This window comes from Fulmarus glacialis, unplaced genomic scaffold (genome assembly GCF_000690835.1).
Source record: "Fulmarus glacialis isolate BGI_N327 unplaced genomic scaffold, ASM69083v1 scaffold26566, whole genome shotgun sequence".
In the NCBI taxonomy this organism is placed as follows: domain Eukaryota; kingdom Metazoa; phylum Chordata; class Aves; order Procellariiformes; family Procellariidae; genus Fulmarus; species Fulmarus glacialis.
The window spans coordinates 25,628-45,758 of NW_009216627.1; the positions used below are offsets into that span (position 1 = coordinate 25,628).

Here is a 20,131-nt window from a genome sequence, read left to right on the forward strand (position 1 = left end):
GGGGGGGGGGGGGGGGCAGGGAAGACGCTCTACCAGAAATAGCAGCAGTAACTATAGTTGTTTCTTGCATTTTTTCTTTATTAAGACTTTAAATCACACAAGTGGCAACTGTCCTGATGCCCAAATGAGTTGAAACAGCATGGATACCACTCACCTAACCTTTGCAATCCTTCGTGTTCCTCAGCATATCAGGGTGAATTACTGCAGCTGAATATGTAGTCCCTGAAGACTGTTCCTGTGTAACAGTTGCAGTGTCCTTCATGTAATTGAGCTTCAGGTTCTTGACGTTTGCCCATGCAGCTTAGAAAATGAGAAAGTTTGAAGATATCAGTGGCCTAGGGTTATGTTGTGCGGTTCTGTGGGCCACACCAAGCCTCTGGCAGGCTCCTACAGTAGTAATTAACCATCGGGAAAGTGACTGAAATCTGCAGGCAGAAACAGTGGAGAGAAACCGTGTTGTAAATGGGAATGAAAAGAAACATCTACATGTTGCTTGGCAATGTAGTCTGTTTTGTTAGCCTGCTAGGGAAAAGCAAACTGTGACTTCATATAGACAGAATTTCCTGGGGAAAATAATTTTGGACCTAAAAAAAAAATTTAAACCCTGTTATTCAGAGTATATGCAAAAAGGTTATTATGTCAGATAACCAATGATCATTTAGGCTTTGATTCATGATGAATTACTTTTCTGATTAATGATCATTACCATCTGTGCATGTGAGCTTATTTCCAGTTTCTGGATATTGCTGTGTTTTAGAAATAAGAATTTTTTTGCTGATCACACAAGGATGTTGAAATATGGGTGAGACAGCCTCATATGATGTGGAGTTTGGACAATGGAGAGTTTAAATTAGGATTTGCAACTATCAGGCATAAGGCCACAGAAAACACCTTTTTAGCTGAAAACACATAGCTTACAGTCAAGTAAGTGGTTATATTTAATCATAAACTGTCAGGCTGTGATACAGTATAGCTGTGACCAGAGAGCTAAAATGAATAAAGGGACAGAGAGATCCTGCTTTAGAGAGTAGCAAAGAAATTTGCCCCTTACCAGAATGTGCAACAGCAAAAATTAGATTAAATCTAATTGATTAATCACCCTGATTTCAATTTTTTTTTTTAATCTTGCTTGATGTGCCAGTTTCATTAAATACATTAATTGCTTGTGGTTTGCAGTGTTTCTTGAGTGGAAAATGCCTTCCTGTTTATTGTGCCATCCAGCTGTTAGATCCCAACATGTAAATGAAATCAAACTTGTGTGTGTGCTTATCTCTATCCCTTCTGTGATTGGTTTAAAGGTGATGACACAATGACAGGAGATGGAGGAGAGTACCTTAGGCCAGAAGACCTCAGAGAACTAGGAGATGACTCTTTACCAAGCAGCCAGTTCTTAGATGGTATGAACTACCTAAGGTACAGCTTGGAAGGAGGACGATCTGACAGGTATTTGCCTGGACGCATGTCTTTTCATATGATAATTATGCACACATTTTGTTATAAATGTTTGAAATCCCTTTCTCGGGGTCTTTAACTCAAGGGAGACATGGGATGCACTTGTCAGCATTTCTTCAGTAGGTATGTCAGCGTGGCTGCCGCCACTTTGTAGGAGGAAGGTGTGGTCAGGAGGAATATTTCCTGACCAGTCCAGAAATGAATACATTTGGCACTGATACTGTACTCGGAGTCTAGTGAAGGATTTGTTTGAGATTCCTATTTTGTTCTTGAAAAGGCATGGCTTGCTTTATTGTCTTTGTGGTCAGGCAAAGGAAGAAGAGTCTAGCTGTCTATGGAAAGGGCTTATGAATCGTCCTCATCTCCTCCTGTCATGAGTCAGAGGATGGGTGGGTAGGTGGACAGGGTGTTTTAGCATTAGGTGAGACGACTTTTTAGAGTAGTTTGCTGGCTGTAGATACAAGGAAAGGAGCAATGGACTTGGTCATTCTGCATTGGCTTGGCAGTGAGTAACAATTGTCGGCAAGCACATTGACCCTTTCTGTTTCATCATGGTTGAATTAGCAGGAAAGAGAATCATTTTCCTTCTACTGGCACAGCACAGTATTTATGTTGTAAATTAAAAAAAAGTACATTAGAAGAAAGAACGTGTGTTCAGTCCAGAAAACTTACTGATCTGCTTATATCTAACAAGTTGAACTTAAGCCTAGATGTATTTGTGGAATAATAATGCCTGTAGCTTTAATTTTTTTTTTTTTTTTTTTTAATTTAGAGATTGTCACTATATAGTCTACAAAAAATACGGATTTCCCTTTTCAGAATGAGAGCCTTTACTAGTGAGCATAAGCGTAGACTCAAACTGGCAGATTAACACCCACAGTTCTAGTTTAGAGTAGGCTACGCAGGAATTTTTGAAAATGACAAGGTCTAGTGTAAATCAGTAATGTCTCCAGACTTACTGCCTTTAGAATTGGGGTTCACTAAAGGGAAAAAAAAAAGGTTGAGAACTTGGTGGCAGAAAGAATTTTTAACCTGCCTCATTTTCCAGTCTTGATTGTTATTCTGGCAGCATTTCCGAAGCTCAGTGAAATCAGTAGGATCCATTCTGTTTACTTCAGTAGGCTATGAATTGCTCCTGCAAGACAAGAAGTCAGGAAACAGTTCGATTTGCCTCACAGCACGTGTAAATCCCTCATCATTCAGGTCTTACAAGCTTGGAGTCTTTGTTGGTTTTTAGACAGCTCCAGTGAATCCACTGAAAACAAAGTGACTGTGTGGCTTTTAAGTCTCAGAGGATGTTTATGAACTACATCAGAATGCTTAAAAATCAAAAGCTTTTTTCATGTGCTTTCAATGGTAACAAAGTTTGTATTTTTTTAAATTTTAAGATGTTGTATAGAAATGATTGTGCAGGCAAGCGTTAAGCCAGTTTCTGCTCCCATTTAGAGTATTTTAGCTTTTAAATACTTTTGATGGATTTCAGTAGATTTTCACTGGCATGTAATTGATGTGTTTTATTTTGTGTTGTATGAAAATTATTTCACATCCTGTATCAAGCATGATTATATTGATATGAAGCAAAATGATAAAGTGAGAAAGAATGAAAGAAAAAAGTACATCTTTCTAACTCCATGGTCTCATTTTCTGTCACTGTCAAGTTACTGCTTGTAGGAATTTTCACGGAGACTGCTTCAATTATTTTGCTTTTGCTTTAATGTGATTTTCATTGCCTTATACTGACTTTAGTTTCTCAAGAAATTCAGTAAAGCAAAATAGTATTAGCAGTCTAGACTCATGTAATCTTATGCATTAAACAATTTGATTTAAAAACATATCTTTTTTTTTCGTAACCATCTTCTCTATTTATTTTATTTCTCTCTCCCCTTCATTCCTTTCTCATATGCTTTCATTAGCACCATGCCCAGGTAGGTATTACATAGCATGAAAACATGTTGTCCCTATATGCTTTTATGGCACCTGTCTCTGTTCATCCATTTTGGAGGCCTGCTGTATGCCGGGAAGTTGATTTGGAGAACCAAATGAACGATGCTGCCGTTGGAGATAGTTATAGTCTCAAATGAGTATGATATGTAGTGGTGAATACTGATTCAACAGTGGTGAATACTGATTCAACAGTACTCTCTGTCTAGAAAGGTCACAGTATGACATAGCTACTGTCCCACAGAAGCTTCCCCGATTCCTGTGAAGATACTGTTAGCAAGGATCAGGGAAGTTGCATTAGATCACAACAGCTGGTAGCTGTCCTTCTGTCACCATGCTGCTGGGAAGGTTAGCCATTTTCCTTCTCTATGTGAATAAAAAATAAACAGAATGGACTACACTAGCTGGATTCTCCCTCTAGATATTGAGAGCCACAGCTGATTCGGGCCGTGTCAGATCACCAGTATTTGAAAAGACTCTGTTTCATTGTAAGTCCTTTCCACCTTTCTGGTCTATGACAGGTGTGAGGAAGGCTTTCAGTCTTTAAATAGAGAAACGTCTTCAAGGCTGACTTATACAGTTTTCAATGATACCAGGTTCTTTTCCCAGCTTCTGAAACAACATATGTTTCCCATGACAACAGATACCCTCAACTGGACTAGAGCTTGCTAGAGCTCTGTCTAGGCTGGCAAGTGAATGTGTACTGCAACATGGTCTCCCAGTCATCCAGATTAGAAACTTGGCTAGAGTGTGCTGTTCTTATTTTCTGGATAACGCCTGGGCTTTATTCAGGGCTTAGAAGAGGTGGATGATACATGCCTGTGCATTACCTAACACGGGCAAGACACACTCTTATGTTCAGGAGCTTTGTAGGATTCCTGGGTTCCACAGTTCAGTCTCTGGGGCTGAGTAGAGTGCTATTAACCCCACAACCCCTGTGACTTAAGATTTATCAACCAGATTTGGAAAGAATCTGTATTTAGTCATTAGTTTTGTCTCTGTGATTTAGGGTTTTATTTTTTTACAGGATTCCTGAAGACTTATTACAATAATAAACAGTAAGTTCTGTTCAGTGCCACTACACTTCCGTAATTGGACTGTCGTTTCAGTCAGTACCTTTATTTCTAAGTCTCAGAAGCACAGAACATTAACTATTGGTTTGCTCTTCATTTAGCTGGTACAGCACACAGAAGAGGGGCAGTGTCATCTGAACATTAGCTTTGAAATTAAGTGTAGTAGGAAATTCAAACTTCTAATTTACTGCAGACCTCAGTCATGCTTGTGCATACCTCGCCTGTAGATAAAGTCCATACCCTCAATGTATTGGATATTTACAGGAGCTTACATACAGGTACTACATAGTGGATATGTACTGGGCTACTTGCAGGAGAATATGGGGACAAAATCACCATACAGATAACCAGTCAAATCTAGGACATACTTCCTTTCATTCAGTATCTATCCAGGACATGACATTAGCTGAATAGCAGAACCTACAACTTGGATGGTGGACCTCTTACAAGCATTGCATGGTGCAGCGAAGCAGTTCTTAAAGTGTCAAACATTGAAATGAATAAAGGATAATGATGGCAAATGGGGTCTGCTACTGAGGCTTATTTTTCAACCAAAGAACAAACGTTCACTGAAGTACTCTTGTTATGAACAAGCAAGGTGCACTCTGCGTGCCCAATTCACACTACAATGTTTAACCAAAATACTCTTCAGTCAACATTCCTCTTCATAATTTTTTTCTGCAATGTTATATGCAGACAGTTAGGGTGAACTTCCGTCCCTATTGAAATTTTGTTGGTTGTTTTAATGGAATCGGAATTTTATTCTAGAAATGCATTTTCTAATAATACCAGCCTTATACATCTCACCTCTTCCACTTGTCTGGGTGAAAGACATTTCATGACATGTAAGAGAGATTATTTATTGTTGGTTTGTTTCTTTCTCCAGACTTTCCTAAGGCTGGTACTTGTGTAATACCTATCTTTGCTTTCAGTTTTGTACAATCCATCTAGTATGCTAAATAGGTCATTGGTATAAATCAATGATCAATAGTATTGATTATTCTTCAATGTCATATATTTCTAATAAAACTAAGGTAACCATTTGCTTCTAAAAATGGATCAAAAAATTACTGAATGAATGTAGCTATTGTCAAAAAAAGCTGACTGGTGTGAATCAGATGGTAAAATATGTTTTCCAACAAGATTTGCATTTAAAGCACTTGAATCTCGAGTCCATAATGTACATGTGATTTTTTTTATTGCTAACTGCTGAAAATGAATTCTCTCTTAAAAATCTATGTGCCTAGATAAATGGCCTATTGTTCTGATCCAGTGTGTTAGTCATTATGAGTACTACTCATGGATGTGTAAGCCATGAAAATAAAACTGCTTCTTTCAGTTATATGTACTATATTCCTCAAGATACAGAATGACATCACAGAGTACACATGCAACTTCTGACAGTGGTTGATCTGTTTTTAAAATTCACTATTGTAATACTGCTGCTAGTAAATATTTAAAGGACTAAACTAGTGCTATTTGGTAGCAGAAACCCCATTTACCTCAGTATGTCCTTCTGTGGTGTCTTATTTGTCCTTTTTTGCTTTTTGCTAGTGGATACTGCAGTTACATTCTGAGCCAGTGCTTGGAAGCAGCTTATTTACTGCCTTGCATCTCTCATTGCTACAGCAACCGGTTTTCTGTAGAGCTGTGTGTACTTACAAAGAAAACAGTGCTCACATTTGGACTGCCTTTCTAAAGATGCTGTTGGCATACAGAGGAATAATTTTGTTTTACACAGGAGCTTGTGGCTGGCCACAATTCACCTTGCTGTGTGTACCTTCCAGGGGACAATATCAAGCTTACTTATTTACAGTTGTAAGAGGAGAGAGTAAATCATAACAAAGCTTCAGAAAGAGTAATTTCAGCTTTTCTTCAGATGTTAGCATTCTGGTTTTCCATAGTGGTTTGCTTGTGTGATGTAGCAGGAGAGAGAACTTCTCCAAAGAGCCTTACTTAAAAAAATTCATACTTCCTATTATAAAGAAACTATCATGCCACAAAGCCAAGTATAAAGTATTTGTGAGTATAAAATAAACTGTCACTAGATTAATCTCTAGGTTCTGCATTTTGAAGCAAATAAGTCAGTCAAAAGACTTTGTGGCCCTTGGTCAGAAAGGTAGCATAATACAGATTTGTAAAGCTCTTGTTTTTCCCCCCGTGACTATTATCTACTCCCCCTGGAAGCTGCATCATATTGCTAATAGCACGCTTTTTTCATTCTCCCACTCGATCTATCATGACACCTTTACAACATCATCTGTACTGCTGATATATTGCTATGGCATCCTACCAACCTACCAGCCTGCGATCCTTCAGTTCAGACAGGTCCCACACGTTGAGCCATGGCTCCTACCTGAGGGACAGTGCCATGATCGACGATACGGTTGTAATCCCCAGCCAGCAGGTAAGAAAATTCTCTTAAATTCACTTACCGGTTGGATAAATATGGAAATATAAAAAGATTACAGTTTAGATTGTACTAGTAATACCATGTCATGTATGCTGCTTTGTTTATTTTAATACAAATCTCTCTAATTTTCATTGATATTTAATGGCATATTATGCTGTGTAATATTAAGCTCTATTCCAAAATAAATGGATAAGCTGTGTGAATGTAGTATAGGGACTGTCTTTATAATGTTCTCCATTTTAACTGATTTTTGAATGGTGCTAACAGCCATTGGGCTAAATATTCAGGTGATCTAATGAACTCAGGGCCGTTGTCCTCAGAGATACTATCCTGAAGCATGCTTGTAGTTTAAAAAAAAAAAAAGATTTAGGAAATGGCAGTTTGGTAAATTGCAGCATTCATTTCACTGGAACCACTAACTGGTTATGATTACTTTGAGCAAGTACAAAATGTTACAATAAGGGGTTTCTAATATCTTAACGCTATTGTTACTCCTTTGTTTTCTTTTTTAAAAAAGTTTAAAAGCTTTAGGCACTACTGTGCAAAATACTTCTTCTTATTGTTTGATTGATTAATTGATTTTATTGTAGTAAAAAGGAGGGTTTTTTGCTTACCAAGGTAACAACTCTGGCCAAAGAAGCTGAAAGGAATTCATATCGCTTAAGCTGGGGCCCTGAAAACTTGGACAATGTGGCTCTTTCTTCCAGCCCTATTCATTCAGGGTGAGTGTATCAATTAGCATTATACTAAAAAAAGAGAAACAGAATACCTGCAGTGGCAGCAGCTTCAACTAATGCTTAACTAGGAGTTATATTTTAATTCACTGCCTCCTAGAGCTGTCAATAAATTGTTACCATCTCTTAAGCTCTGACAATCAAACAAGCCTGAGTACCAAGACTATCCACTGAAATCACTGCAAGTCAGTGAGCTTTCAGTCAAGTTCAAGAGGAATGAATAATTGACACATACACACATGCGTTTGTGTGAATTATATGGAGAAATAAATACAGTGCCTTTTTAAAGTGAGTAATAATTGAGACCAAGGACCTAATCACTCCAGATGATGAGAACTTTCTATGCTAGTGAAGTAGTTTAGGTAAGCACCAACTCTAGTGTTTGTCATGATTACTAAAAAAAGAAACGAAGGATGTTAAATTACATGAACGGTGTAATAGACAAGCAACCTAAACATCACGTGCTTTACACATATTCATGTATTCTCACAACTGACTGTAAGCATTTGCATTTGGGCAAGCTCATTGAAATGCATTAAGACAGGTCAAAATGCAGGCCCAGCCAAATTCATACTTAGAAAGCTTATCCTGGTTGGCCTCAAAATCTGTGAGTGCATTTGTTTTAAGTGCTCTTACTTACTGTGGTTTAACTAATTTTGGTCTTTACACTGAATTCTACACTTGTGTCCTGCTGTCAGATTTGATGAGGCATGTACAGATGAATTCATAAGAAACTGATGTCATGAAAAAGCATTTAATTTCTGTGGAGCTGTGTTGTATGCAGCATGGCTGGACATCACAAAGAGAAAGATTTTTTTGTTAATCTCAAATGAGTTTGCAACAGTCTTACAGTCTGTATCTTTCAAAAAATCACACTGGAGTCCCATTTGGAATGCCAGGCAGTCCTGGTCTAGAGGAGGAACAATATTGTCATAACTGCGATTGCAAATTGACTGATTTGTGACATATGAGAAGTTTGTTTGTTAGCTGGTAGCAGGATATTTGGCTGTGATCAGTGTTGTTTGGATATGCTTTTCTTGAGCTCTAAAACTAACAAATTAAATGAAAAATGTGTACAGTATGTCTGTGTTTTTATATACGTCAGTATGTAAGCTTTAAAATTGTTTTGGTGGTTTATTCTAACCCTAAATAGTTTACAGACTTTTTCCAAAGGATGCATTACTTTTCACTTTTCTGAAAGGTAGGGCTTTCCAGTGATGGCAGAGGATGAACTACATAGTTTCTAGAAGAGTGGCATTTATTTCTTGGATGTGCAATCATTTTGTGTTTTCCTTTTAAAAAATATTAGTGATATGTAGATCTTCTTGGATGACCAGGATGATAGTGGTAGAATAAGAATACCTGATTTTAATAGAAGGAATGCTTTCTGCAGCCTTGTATGAAATAGTGACATTTAACGCGATGCAAATTATGTTCTGCTTTTTATACATACCAACTAACTTGCCACTAAATATTGTGATAAGAAACCTATAATAATGATTACTCAGCCTTTGGAAAAGACTGTACAACACTTCATTTTTATCTTGCTTAGATTTGTCCGAGTCATTAAGTTATCATAAACTGTTGGGGTGCATCTTATTTACATCTCTTTTTTAGGAAAATACATTGACTACTAGAGTTTAGCTTTTAAGACCTTATTTTAAAAGTGAAACAATTGTAGAAGTACTGTGTGCATGATTGTTGCATTCACTTAGCTCGAACAACAAAAAATATGTTTGTCATTTATATCCCTCTCGTCACCTACACCCTCCTTCGTACACAGATGTACACTATTACTAGGTTCTTGTGAACTAGCAACACTGCTGACATTTCAGGAGCACGCATTGAAGGTAGAATATATCTGTCATGAAAGAAAACTCTTACTGTTTGAAAAGAAATCCTATATAAACATTGTTAGTGGCTTTAAGCAAGAGTGTGGCCTTGGTTTTGCCCAAGACACTGGAAATGTATTAAATTCAGACCGTGTTTTTATAAAGTAACACATCAACAAAGTATTGGACAGTAATTTATTTGGCACAGATGATCTTAATTTTGTATTCTGTGCAATCTGAGAAAAAAATTACACTATTTGCTCCCTGCACTACTTCAGTGGCTAACCCCAAATTGGTTTGGGGTTCTTACTGATCTCCCATTGTAGGGAAGTGTTTCTGTGGATCACAGTGTAACACCCCCAAGCAAAAGGATAAATTTGTAGAGAACTGTTCTCTTGGTGTGGAATTTCCCAGGCATATATTTCAGCCTTTGCATAACTAACCAAAACTTCTCCTATGTCTGAAATTTCAGGAGGGGAAAATATTTTAACCATCCATTTAAAATTTAAATGTAACTATTGTTTCAATATGTTGATAATTTCATCAATAAGGAAAGAAAAGCAAGATCTTTGGTCAGAGGCTTTGGCAGCCATTTTTGAAAACAAGAAAATCATTCTCTCTTAAGAGGTAACACTCTTTTGGTGCTCACAATCTCAACATAAACATCTCCTGATCATTTTACACAGCTAACAGTTTCTGAATAGTTTCATATATTGGCTGAAGGAAAAAGTATAAATTCCTGCATTTAAACTTCATTTCAGCAAATGGGATCTGCTTCTCCTGATAAAACTATATGATCTTACATATTGAGCAAAGTTAAGGATCTCTGGATATGCCAGAAAGTTTGGGTGCTAAATATCCAATAAGATAAGAGTTTTATCGCTTTGCTAGTAATATTAGGGGATACTATGTATAATATCCTGAACAGAACTAATGCCTACATAAACGCAAATGCATTTCACAGTTTTAATCTCATGCCTCACAACATCTTATTGTGGAGGAACACATACTTTCATTAAGTTGGAAGGCAAAAAACCACTGAACTGAAAGATTTCTTTTCACTTGCAGCATTTAGACACTGCTTGATAGTATCATATTCTTATGTCTCTATCACCCACAGTTGTTAAGTGTGAATGGTAAAGGTAAGGCTGACTGTAGGATTTTAAAGTATAAATTATGTGCGAAATTATGTTGTTTTCATACCTGCATTCTGGTGATACAGTGAAAAAAATTTCCACAATTTAGTTGTATGGATTATATTTCTGAGAATTCTATTGATAAATATGTAAAGGTATGATAGATAAGAAGAGAGGCAAATCTCACATATTGTCAGGAACCTCGCACTGCGAGCAAGAGCTTTGAGTTCATGCTTTGATATTAACTTGCTTTTGTGTTCTAGAGCAAGATATGTAGCAGCTCTGCAGTTTTTCCAATTCTGATTTGCTCACAGTAAAACTCCTTTTTAATGAAAGATATTGATCTCTTTTATATAATTTGATTAAGAAGTCCCTATTTGGCTAATACAAGATCCAAGTGTATCAGTATTTTTATCTGACAAAATGAAACAGTTGGGATATTATTAGTGAATTTACCTTTCTGGAAGTTGTTGCTTCCATCCGTGAAAAGGGAGAAGGACAAAGGAGTGGGCAGCTTGAACTGTGACAAATAATGTGAATTATCATTCTTAGCTGCATGTCTGCAAAAAAGGAGACTGGATCTTTGCTAACAAGGTAATCAAAATATATTTCAAGTGTTGTATTTTGAATCTGTAATACTGTTTTCCCCAATGTGAGATTAATTTCCTGGAAATAGTTATGGAAACAGGACCTGGCAGCGACCAGCGGATAGTCATTTCTAAAATCTGAGAGTCTAAATGATTTCAAATTATACTGTAGCCTTTTTGACCTTTATTCAGAAAGTTACAATAAGGAAAAACAGCTGGTGTGTTTCATTAATAGCAAATCACTGTTCATGTCAGTGGAAGAAAACGACAATGGAGATATATATAACAAAAAGCGACATCAGAAAACTAACTGGCTATGTGACACATTACTAAAAGCCTAAACAGGTCAAACTGAAAGTTTGAAATTTGTCATTCAGTAGTGCAAAACAAAAGGAGGACAAGAAACATGTTGAAATGGAAGAAAGTGGAGAACAGAATGTATTGATAGGAAATTTGAAGAAAAGAAAATAATGATTTATTGTGTTAATAGAAACAGTGGCTGGAATTACCTTAGATACCTTACCCTTTGACATACCGTGGTCCAAATTTTAGATGTGGACACCTAAACCAAGCAGCATTTCCCCTAATCTGAAAGATTTACTGAGAATCTAACTGTACGTTTTAGGTATCTGACTTCCAGTTTGAGAACGTGTGTAGAGAGACTAGATGACTCTAGCTTTACTGCTGTAGTAGTAGTAACCATTTGTAACCAAGGATGTAGGCTTATTTTCCATACTCACTCCTACCTTCTCACATGTAATGAATATGCATATATATGTATATGTTCATGTGTTTAATTTAGAAATCTGTTTCATTTTTCCAATATTTCAGTATTTCATTTAACTCATTCTTTTTTTCCCTTTCTATTCCTTTTTGATGTTAAATCATCTATTCTATTGCAGATGCTCTTCTCCATGTCTTGATCATGACAACAGCAGGTGAACTTCCGCATAATTTCTTTCTTTAATACATTGCACTTCTCACCCACCCCATTTATCCTCCTCTCTTACCTCACTTCAGGATGCTTTAGTGTTTTGATAGTGCATGTTTGCCAAGAGAAAAAAAAAAATCTACTCTGACAAGCAGTAAGAGTTACACGTGGCCCTATTTCTCTTCTTATAGAGTAAGTGTCCACTTTATCCCATCTGCTATGTCCTCTATAAGAAAAGAACACTGGACACATAATAAGTCCACTGCAAAAAATCTTAACAAAGCTCCTTATACATTCCTAGATTGTTTTAACCTTTGATGTAATTAACAATGCATTTTCTCTGTTGGTGGCATGGTTTAATATTATGAAAAGGAAGGAACACCACCCCCCCCCAAATAATCCACATAAACCATTGTAGATAGGTTTAATTTCAACTGTTATATTACAAAGTGGGCCTCTTATCTCTCTTGTCTATATAAAGAATATTGCAGAGCCACTCCCTAAGACATATTTTCCAAATTGTGCCACCGTATTGGAACTAGTAGAATAACAGCACAGACCCAGTATATTTTATTTTTCATGCCACATGCATTTTTTGTGTGACCTCGGTTAATCAGCGGTTGAATCACCGGCACATTGCATCCTGCACAGAACACCTGAAGTGGTACCTTCGCAAAGGAGATTATCTTCACTTGGCAAACTAAGTGTTTATTGGCACAATACCTCTTCATCTCCTTTAACGTAACCATAGAAAGGTGAAAATCTTCTTAAATATTCAGCTGTGCAAAATTATTAAATGGCTAAATAAAAACCCAAACTACAAACCCGTATTTTTAGGTCATGTCACTCAATCTCTCTGTAGTTGACTAATGCAGTGAAGAGAACGTTACCATAAGTAAATACTCTAGTGGTTTCCTGTGTAGGATCATGTTTTTTGTCCTCCTGGAATGTGTCTTTTGCCTTGTTTATGTATGCCATAGTTGCAGCCTGATGGAAAGCACACTGAAGTAGTTGAATGACTTGCTGTTGACTTCAGCGGGAGCTGGATCAAGGCCTTTTTTTCTTAATTTCAGGCTCTCTATCAGTTTTCCTTCTTCAGCTGAACACTTTACAATGGCTGAAGCACCCTGATTGTTTGTTTCTGCTTCTTCACACTGCGACTAACACTGAATGCTGCTATCTCCTTGTTTCCCAGTTTCTTTTAAAAATTAAGATAATGTACACAGAAAAGTTCTTAAATGTGTCTCCAAAGGATGTGCTCTAGTTAGAGCTTTTTATTGTTTCCTGCTACCTGATGAGAGCATGTGTGCCTGCCTAGCTAGTTTGAAAGAATAATCATACCTGAACTGACCGTATGAAAGTGGTGGTGTATTGATTTTGCCTATTCTGGTTTTGTATGTTCAAAGAACTATTGGCTGTTCTAGAAAGACACTTCACGATGCTAGGTTTGCATGGCTCTTCAAATGATACTGCAGAATGAGGAGTGTGTTTGAGTGCCAACATGCTTGCATTCGCAGCCACCTGAAACTGTGACTCTTCTGCAAAGCTATTTACGTGACAGTGATTCTTCACAAATCGCACAATAAGTATCTTCTTTCACCCCCCAGTGTTGACACATCCATTTTTTATTTTATTTGTTCATCATGCTATTATCTTTCAAATGGGCATAGATATAGAATAAAAGCAAGTTAATTCCACGTGAATAAAATCAGCAAAGGGAATAACTCAGGCTCAGATCTGAAATAGAAGTATTTCATGAAGATACAACACAACTTTTTGTCCTTGTAAGATGGATAAATCCAATGCATATATATTGTCCATGTTTTGTTCAGGTGGAGCCGTTAGAAGACCCATTGCTCTTTGCTCTGCTCTCTGTAGAAGGCATGGAAACAGCCTGAAAGGTTTAGGGGCCTTTTATATATGTCCTCAACCAGAAGGATGCTGTAGCCAATGTTATTTGATAGTTAACCTTTCGTATGGCACGTATGTAGTTTTTAATTGCTCTAAAATTAAAGAGAATAAAATGGCTTCTCTAATTTGAATAAGTATTGCTAAATTAGAGGAGAATGGATGACGCTTGATCTAACTGCTAACCATGTGTTTAACAGAAGGATGCATAGACTCCCCTGCAGTCTATAACTTATTCCTAGAAAAGAATTGCTTTTGTTCTTTATTTGTCCTTTATAAAAAAAAAAAAACCAACCAACAAACCTGATTTCCCCTTCATTCTCTTTAAAAGAGAGAAGGCAATGATTTCCCAAAACCTAATTTATTTCATTGATTTGGCTATTATATTGGACTACCACCTTGCTAAATCTCAGGAAAGCTCAGTATCGATCCAATTTGCAATACACTCAGGGTCACATATTTGTGTCATGCATCTTTTCTAACAGAACCCTTAAAACTGGCAGAAAATGAAACTTACTCAAAGGCTGTGTTAGCAGTCAGAAAGATCGTCTCATTGTTGCCTTAGTTACCCTTGATAGACAGATTTTGACTTTGCTGCTTTAACCCATAATCTGCTTTGATTTTGAATCATCACTTAATTGAAATTTAAGTTCTTGCCATGGGTTGCCAAGATAAGCTGAAGTCAGTGCTAAAGAAGGATGCTTCCCCTATATATAGTTATTATAGGAATGACATTTAAAACATGTTCTGAAATAGACTTTTGCTGATGGAAAGTACATGTAAATTTGACGCATTGATTAATCAGTTCAATTATTTTGGCCACCTTTTTTTTAAATGGCTCACAAGAATGTTTTTCCTATTTATCAGCTGTCCAAAAGTTTTCTCCTATTTATATTCTTTTCTCTCTCCTCAGCTTTACCTCATTTCTCCTAACCATAGTTAATCCCTGCTAAGGTTTTCCATCCCCTATTATGGCATTTTTAACCCCTTCTGAAAATTGTAGCTATTTTATCTATATGGAGTTCCTGTAAGTTATTTTGGTTTCTTTTACATTTTCTTTAATTTTTAATATTATAATAAGTTGTCATAGAAGCATGTAAGGAACATTTAGGATGCCTTCTTTCTTCTCCTCTTCTAGTGATAACCTGTAAGAGCTTTCTGATTCCCTTTAATCCCTTTTATTAACATTTTTTTCTTTTTTTTTCTTTTTCTCTTGAACTCCTCACAGCCATTTGTGTTTCTCTTTAATGAGCCTTCTCCTCTTTATTCTCTGTACATAGATGGTTGGTAGTGCTTGTAGTAGTGCTTCCTGCAGTTGGAACGTGGAGCAAGCTCTGAGTTTCCTGCTTAGCAAGTCACTTTTTGCACCATCCAGTTAGCATGAGCTAACTGCCCTTTGCAGAAGGAGGATCTTACGAAGTTTTAAGTCAGAGAGGGAAGACCGATGCAAAGATTGAACGCGTACCTCTCAGAGATGGTAAAGCAAAGCGCTGTCTCTCTGCATGCAATCAAGAGAAGCACCCCTGCACCTAAGCTGCAGGGAGTATATATGATGTTAGGGTTATTCATATGCTAGTATCGTGTTATTTTCTTTTTGGCCATGGGAATTTATAATGAAAAGGTACCACTTCCCAGAGTGATGGCTTAATCTGCCAATTATTCCTGCTAGTTTTGTTTGTTCATTTGAGTACAATCTCCTCCTATCTCAGTCTTGTCACTTAACAACATCTGGTAGAAGAAACATGAGGGAGAGGAAAAATAACGTGTGCATATGTGGGCAACAAAATAATTAATTTGCATTTTACATTTCCTTTATATTAGTCGTACAATTTTTTCAGTTTCCTAAATGCATATTTCAGAAAGCATGTTTTATGTCATGCATTAGTTTTGTATGAATTATTTGTACATTGATATACACAGTCCTTCAAAAGGGCAAAGCTTTTCCAGTCCTGGAACAGTAATGTCACCATCAGATGCCCTATTATGTAGTAAATAGGCAGAAAAAGAGGCTGCTATGATTCAGAAAGTGCTTTGTTATGACTCTATTGCAAAATTATGTGAAACGTGCTGATTTAAAAAAAAAAAAAGAGATTAAAAGAAATTGGATTAAATAAGCGGATGAAAAAATGAATGTGGCAAAAGGTTGGGAAATAAACAGGGTGGTACGGTGAAAAAGAACGTATTTTTACATTCTGTGTCAGCTCTACAAATCCTGTATCAGTGTACTGTCCTTTAGACTTCCATGCCATGGCTCTGGAGCTGAGGAATTTTCCCCTTCAGTTTCTTGCTTTTGCACTATATTCATGCTAGTTCTTCAAAATTTGTTTTCTGGAAATTTCATGGATTTGTGAACCGGCTCCTCCATAGTTAGTATGATAATTGGCACTAGTCTTTCTACGCTGTCCTCATACTATTCTATGTTTGCCTGAATTTGCTGTCCAGCAGTTGAAGGGTACTTGCAGTCTCTTAGGTGGTTTCAGACTCATCCAGAAGTCACAGAACTCTTCAGGAATCTCTCGTTTCATCTGGGGGTCTGTTTCAGTGATATGGCACAAATCTGTTTTTTAGTGTATACTGTGGTGAACACTCCTGTTTGCCAGGTTGTGTCTCGTTATTTAGTAAATACATTAGATCTTCTTTATGATAGAAACAGCTGTTTTTACAGTGAATAATAATAATGTCCTACTGTTTTTATCCTAACTATGTTATCTTTGTGTTCACCTTCCAAGGATACTTATCTTTGCCTGTTTTTCCACTCTTTGGAGCAATAGTTGGTTTCAGTGATGGAAGACTGATAGACCTTGTGATAGATTCACTGACAGACCTTGCTCTGACCCACTCGTTTTTTAACCGACCTGTATTAGACCCCAAATTTTGCAGATGTGGGAACACAGGGCTACTCCTGCTTCTTCAACTTTTATGTTGGTTCTACACCACAAGCTAGTTATCTTAATTGTGTAATGTGTGCTTTTTGAGAAGGCAGTACTATTTCAGCACTCTGCTTATCTTTTAGTTAGTCTGAAAGGAATTACTACACAGAGAAAGAGCACCGTATTAAAAGCAACAGAACCCATTATTGTGGTCAGAAAGGAGATTATTTGATTTGGACCCTTACCTTTTGTGTGTATGTATTCTTCTAGCAGTTAACAGTGGTTTTGGCATTGCTGAGACACATGGGGAGATAAGCTAAGGAGGCTATAAGACAGACAGATGACCTAACACTAATATTTCAGTGATGGTTAGCGAAAGAAGGTGGTCCTGTTGAGTATTACAATCTTGAGTATTACGTCAATAATGTAAATAATTGAATCCTAAAAATTGTGTTCATGGCAGCTTAAACAATGAAGAATGTGAATGCTAATTTAATTCAGTAAGTGCACTCATTAGCTTCTGGTAATTGCAGGGGTAGTATTTCTGTTGCTCATAGTGTTAGCATCAAAATGTGAAACTCTTCTTCCAGCGCTCAGTGTTATTAACTACCTCTAACGCACCCATTATAATAGAGACTTGGACCGATTCTCTGAAACATAATTCAGAACCACTTCGATAACACTACTTCATACAGTTCAAGGAAAATTGCAATGCCAGCCATAGAGCATTATTGCAACAATTGAGCATTTAGTATCTCTTAAGCTCTTCTTTCATCTGTGCTTTAAAATGTATAAAGTATGTATTTTATGAAGGAAGCTCCCATTTTTCTAAATTAATCCCCAGAGAATCAAAGCTGTAAAACGTTTTCATTTTCTTTTTTTCCCCCTTGTTAAAACCACAGAAACACCAACCTCTAAGGAATGAGATAATGGTTGTACTACCCAGACTTTTACACTAAACAAAACCTAGAGGTATATGAATGGCAGTAGAATAGGAGACTGCATGTGTGAGAAAGACTGGCATCCGTGGTGCATGGTGTGCTTCTGACTGGCGCTTGTGGCTCCTTTCCATCATCCATTTTTCTGACTTGCACGGTGTGTTGAGTGTTGTGTTTTTACAGCATGTGGAATTACTTGTAGCTGTGTGGACAATGAATGGATGCAATGTTTGTTGCACAGAACGGTCAAGGGGACAGTGGAAAAATACCTGTATTTGTTACTCATGTTATAAGGGCTTTTCTCTATTGCAGGTCCTTCAGTAGCATTTCTGCGGCTCCCCATGTGATGATTCTATTTTAGTGGCTAGAAGTAGGCCTGATACCGTTCTGTCTCATCTACTTTTATTTTCACTTCTGGCAACCTAACATTCCCATCCCACATCAGGCATGATCCTAAGTCATAAACCAGTAAAAAAAATGAAAGTAGTTCTACACCTTTCCCAAGAACGTTCCCGATCTTTGTAACAAATCTGTCAAAATCTACCTGTTCGTTATATATGGAACTATAAAAAGTTCAGCATAAAAGAAATTCCATGAAATGTTTTTCTCCCTTTTAAAGAAAAAGAAATAAATAAGATAATTTACCTTGTGCTAGAAGAGGGCTTCCCGTTAGATGGCTTTCTGCATCTGGAAGTTTTCCACTGGGACATTGTATTGCTGTGCAAAGTAACACAGAAAAACAAAAATCCATAAATAAACCTCTAATACAGTGACTGTAGCTATTGTCATCTCACCAAAATCCAAAATTTGTCCTCAAACAATAAAGACATGTTGGGTTTTTGATATAAATAGGTGCTAACTCCACTGATATATTATGAATTGTATCCACAAACTCCAGAAAAATTTGATTCTTTTTAAAATCCAAAACCATTTTTTGTTAGAAATTATAGTTTATCAAATAACTAGAAAATTATATAGATAACCTAAAAAAACCCCAACAACCCTCCAATCAGAATTGGCTTTATATTCTTGAGTCATAAATAATTTTCTTCAATAAGATGTATTTGCTTGTCAAGTACTTAAAGAGTGCCAACTTTACAATATAGATGCTTGCAGGTACAGAGTAGTGATATTTGTACTTGACTTTGTCTCTAATAGGTACATACACATCTGCTTACATTTATCAGTGACTGCTGGTATTGTTACCAACAGCAGCACTGTGAAATAAGACTTTCTGTGAAGAACTTTTAGAGAGCAGTTGTCAGTTTAATTAATAAATCATCTTAGCATGATTTGGTGCTTCACATGGGAGAAAGGCTTTTTCTAACTGTACATCTTGAGAAAGAGCCTTATCTACATACGTAGTTAGTTGCGTATGTGGAACATAACCAAAGGAGTTTCAATATCTTTTGCATCTAATCTTTTTTCCCTGATTTTTCAGCTTCCTAGTTAGTTTCATGGTGGATGCTCGTGGGGGTGCCATGAGAGGTTGCAGACATAACGGACTACGAATCATTATTCCTCCGCGGAAATGCACTGCTCCAACACGAGTGACTTGCCGCTTGGTGAAACGCCACAGACTGGCCACCATGCCTCCCATGGTGGAAGGCGAGGGTCTGGCCAGCCGCCTGATTGAAGTTGGACCTTCTGGTGCTCAGTTTCTTGGGTAAGGGATGCCATATGGCCTAAAGGAAGATGTTCGGTCTATTTTTGTCTGTTTGCAAGTTGCACTGAAATGGTTCCTTTTTCAAGACTTGAACAGAAAAAGATCTTTGTAACATATCGTAACAGACTGGTCGTGTGAAATACAAATCAGTTGTTAGTTAACAATTCACAAAGCTTTTATGCCTTTTCCTTTGAAAATGGATATTTTAACCACTAGCGCTAAGGTTAATGTGCTTCCTTGGATATAATTATTACTCAGTGTTGTGATATTACAGTGGGAAAAGACCCCTTTGCAGCCAGAAAAGGCAGTTCATGCTCCATTTAAATAATCTACATATAAGGCACGAATAGCACAGCACTGATCTAAAGCCCAAATGTAAAGCCTGCTACCTATACAACACAAGTTACAGCTGCTTATTTTAGAGGCTTGTGTTGTGTTATCAGTAATTTGGACTATCAGGGAAGCACAGTGCCTTTGATTTTTCTGGGGTTGAAATTGCTAAATTAAGCAATAGGACAACCCTGGAATTTTTTGGCCATTTCTTTTGTCCTATGCTGCAAAACCCATAGAAAGATCAGATTTGTGTCTGCTGCTGAGCTTGTTTTAGCAATTTTCAGCTTGAAAGCAGCAGTTATCCACACTTTTTTTAT

At 37.0% G+C, this 20,131-nt stretch overlaps 1 protein-coding gene across 1 annotated transcript in view; it reads left to right on the plus strand.

Annotated features, from left to right (window-relative positions):
- Window positions 1-20,131, plus strand: part of LOC104077957 (ankyrin-2-like) — a gene marked incomplete at both ends in the record, with an annotated part of 60,479 nt that overhangs the window by 24,409 nt on the left and 15,939 nt on the right. The window contains 5 exons of the mRNA XM_009579383.1: window positions 1,299-1,443; window positions 6,771-6,873; window positions 7,498-7,601; window positions 12,071-12,106; window positions 19,257-19,481. Coding sequence (XP_009577678.1) covers window positions 1,299-1,443; window positions 6,771-6,873; window positions 7,498-7,601; window positions 12,071-12,106; window positions 19,257-19,481 — 613 coding nt within the window. The remainder of the gene's footprint in view (window positions 1-1,298; window positions 1,444-6,770; window positions 6,874-7,497; window positions 7,602-12,070; window positions 12,107-19,256; window positions 19,482-20,131) is intronic.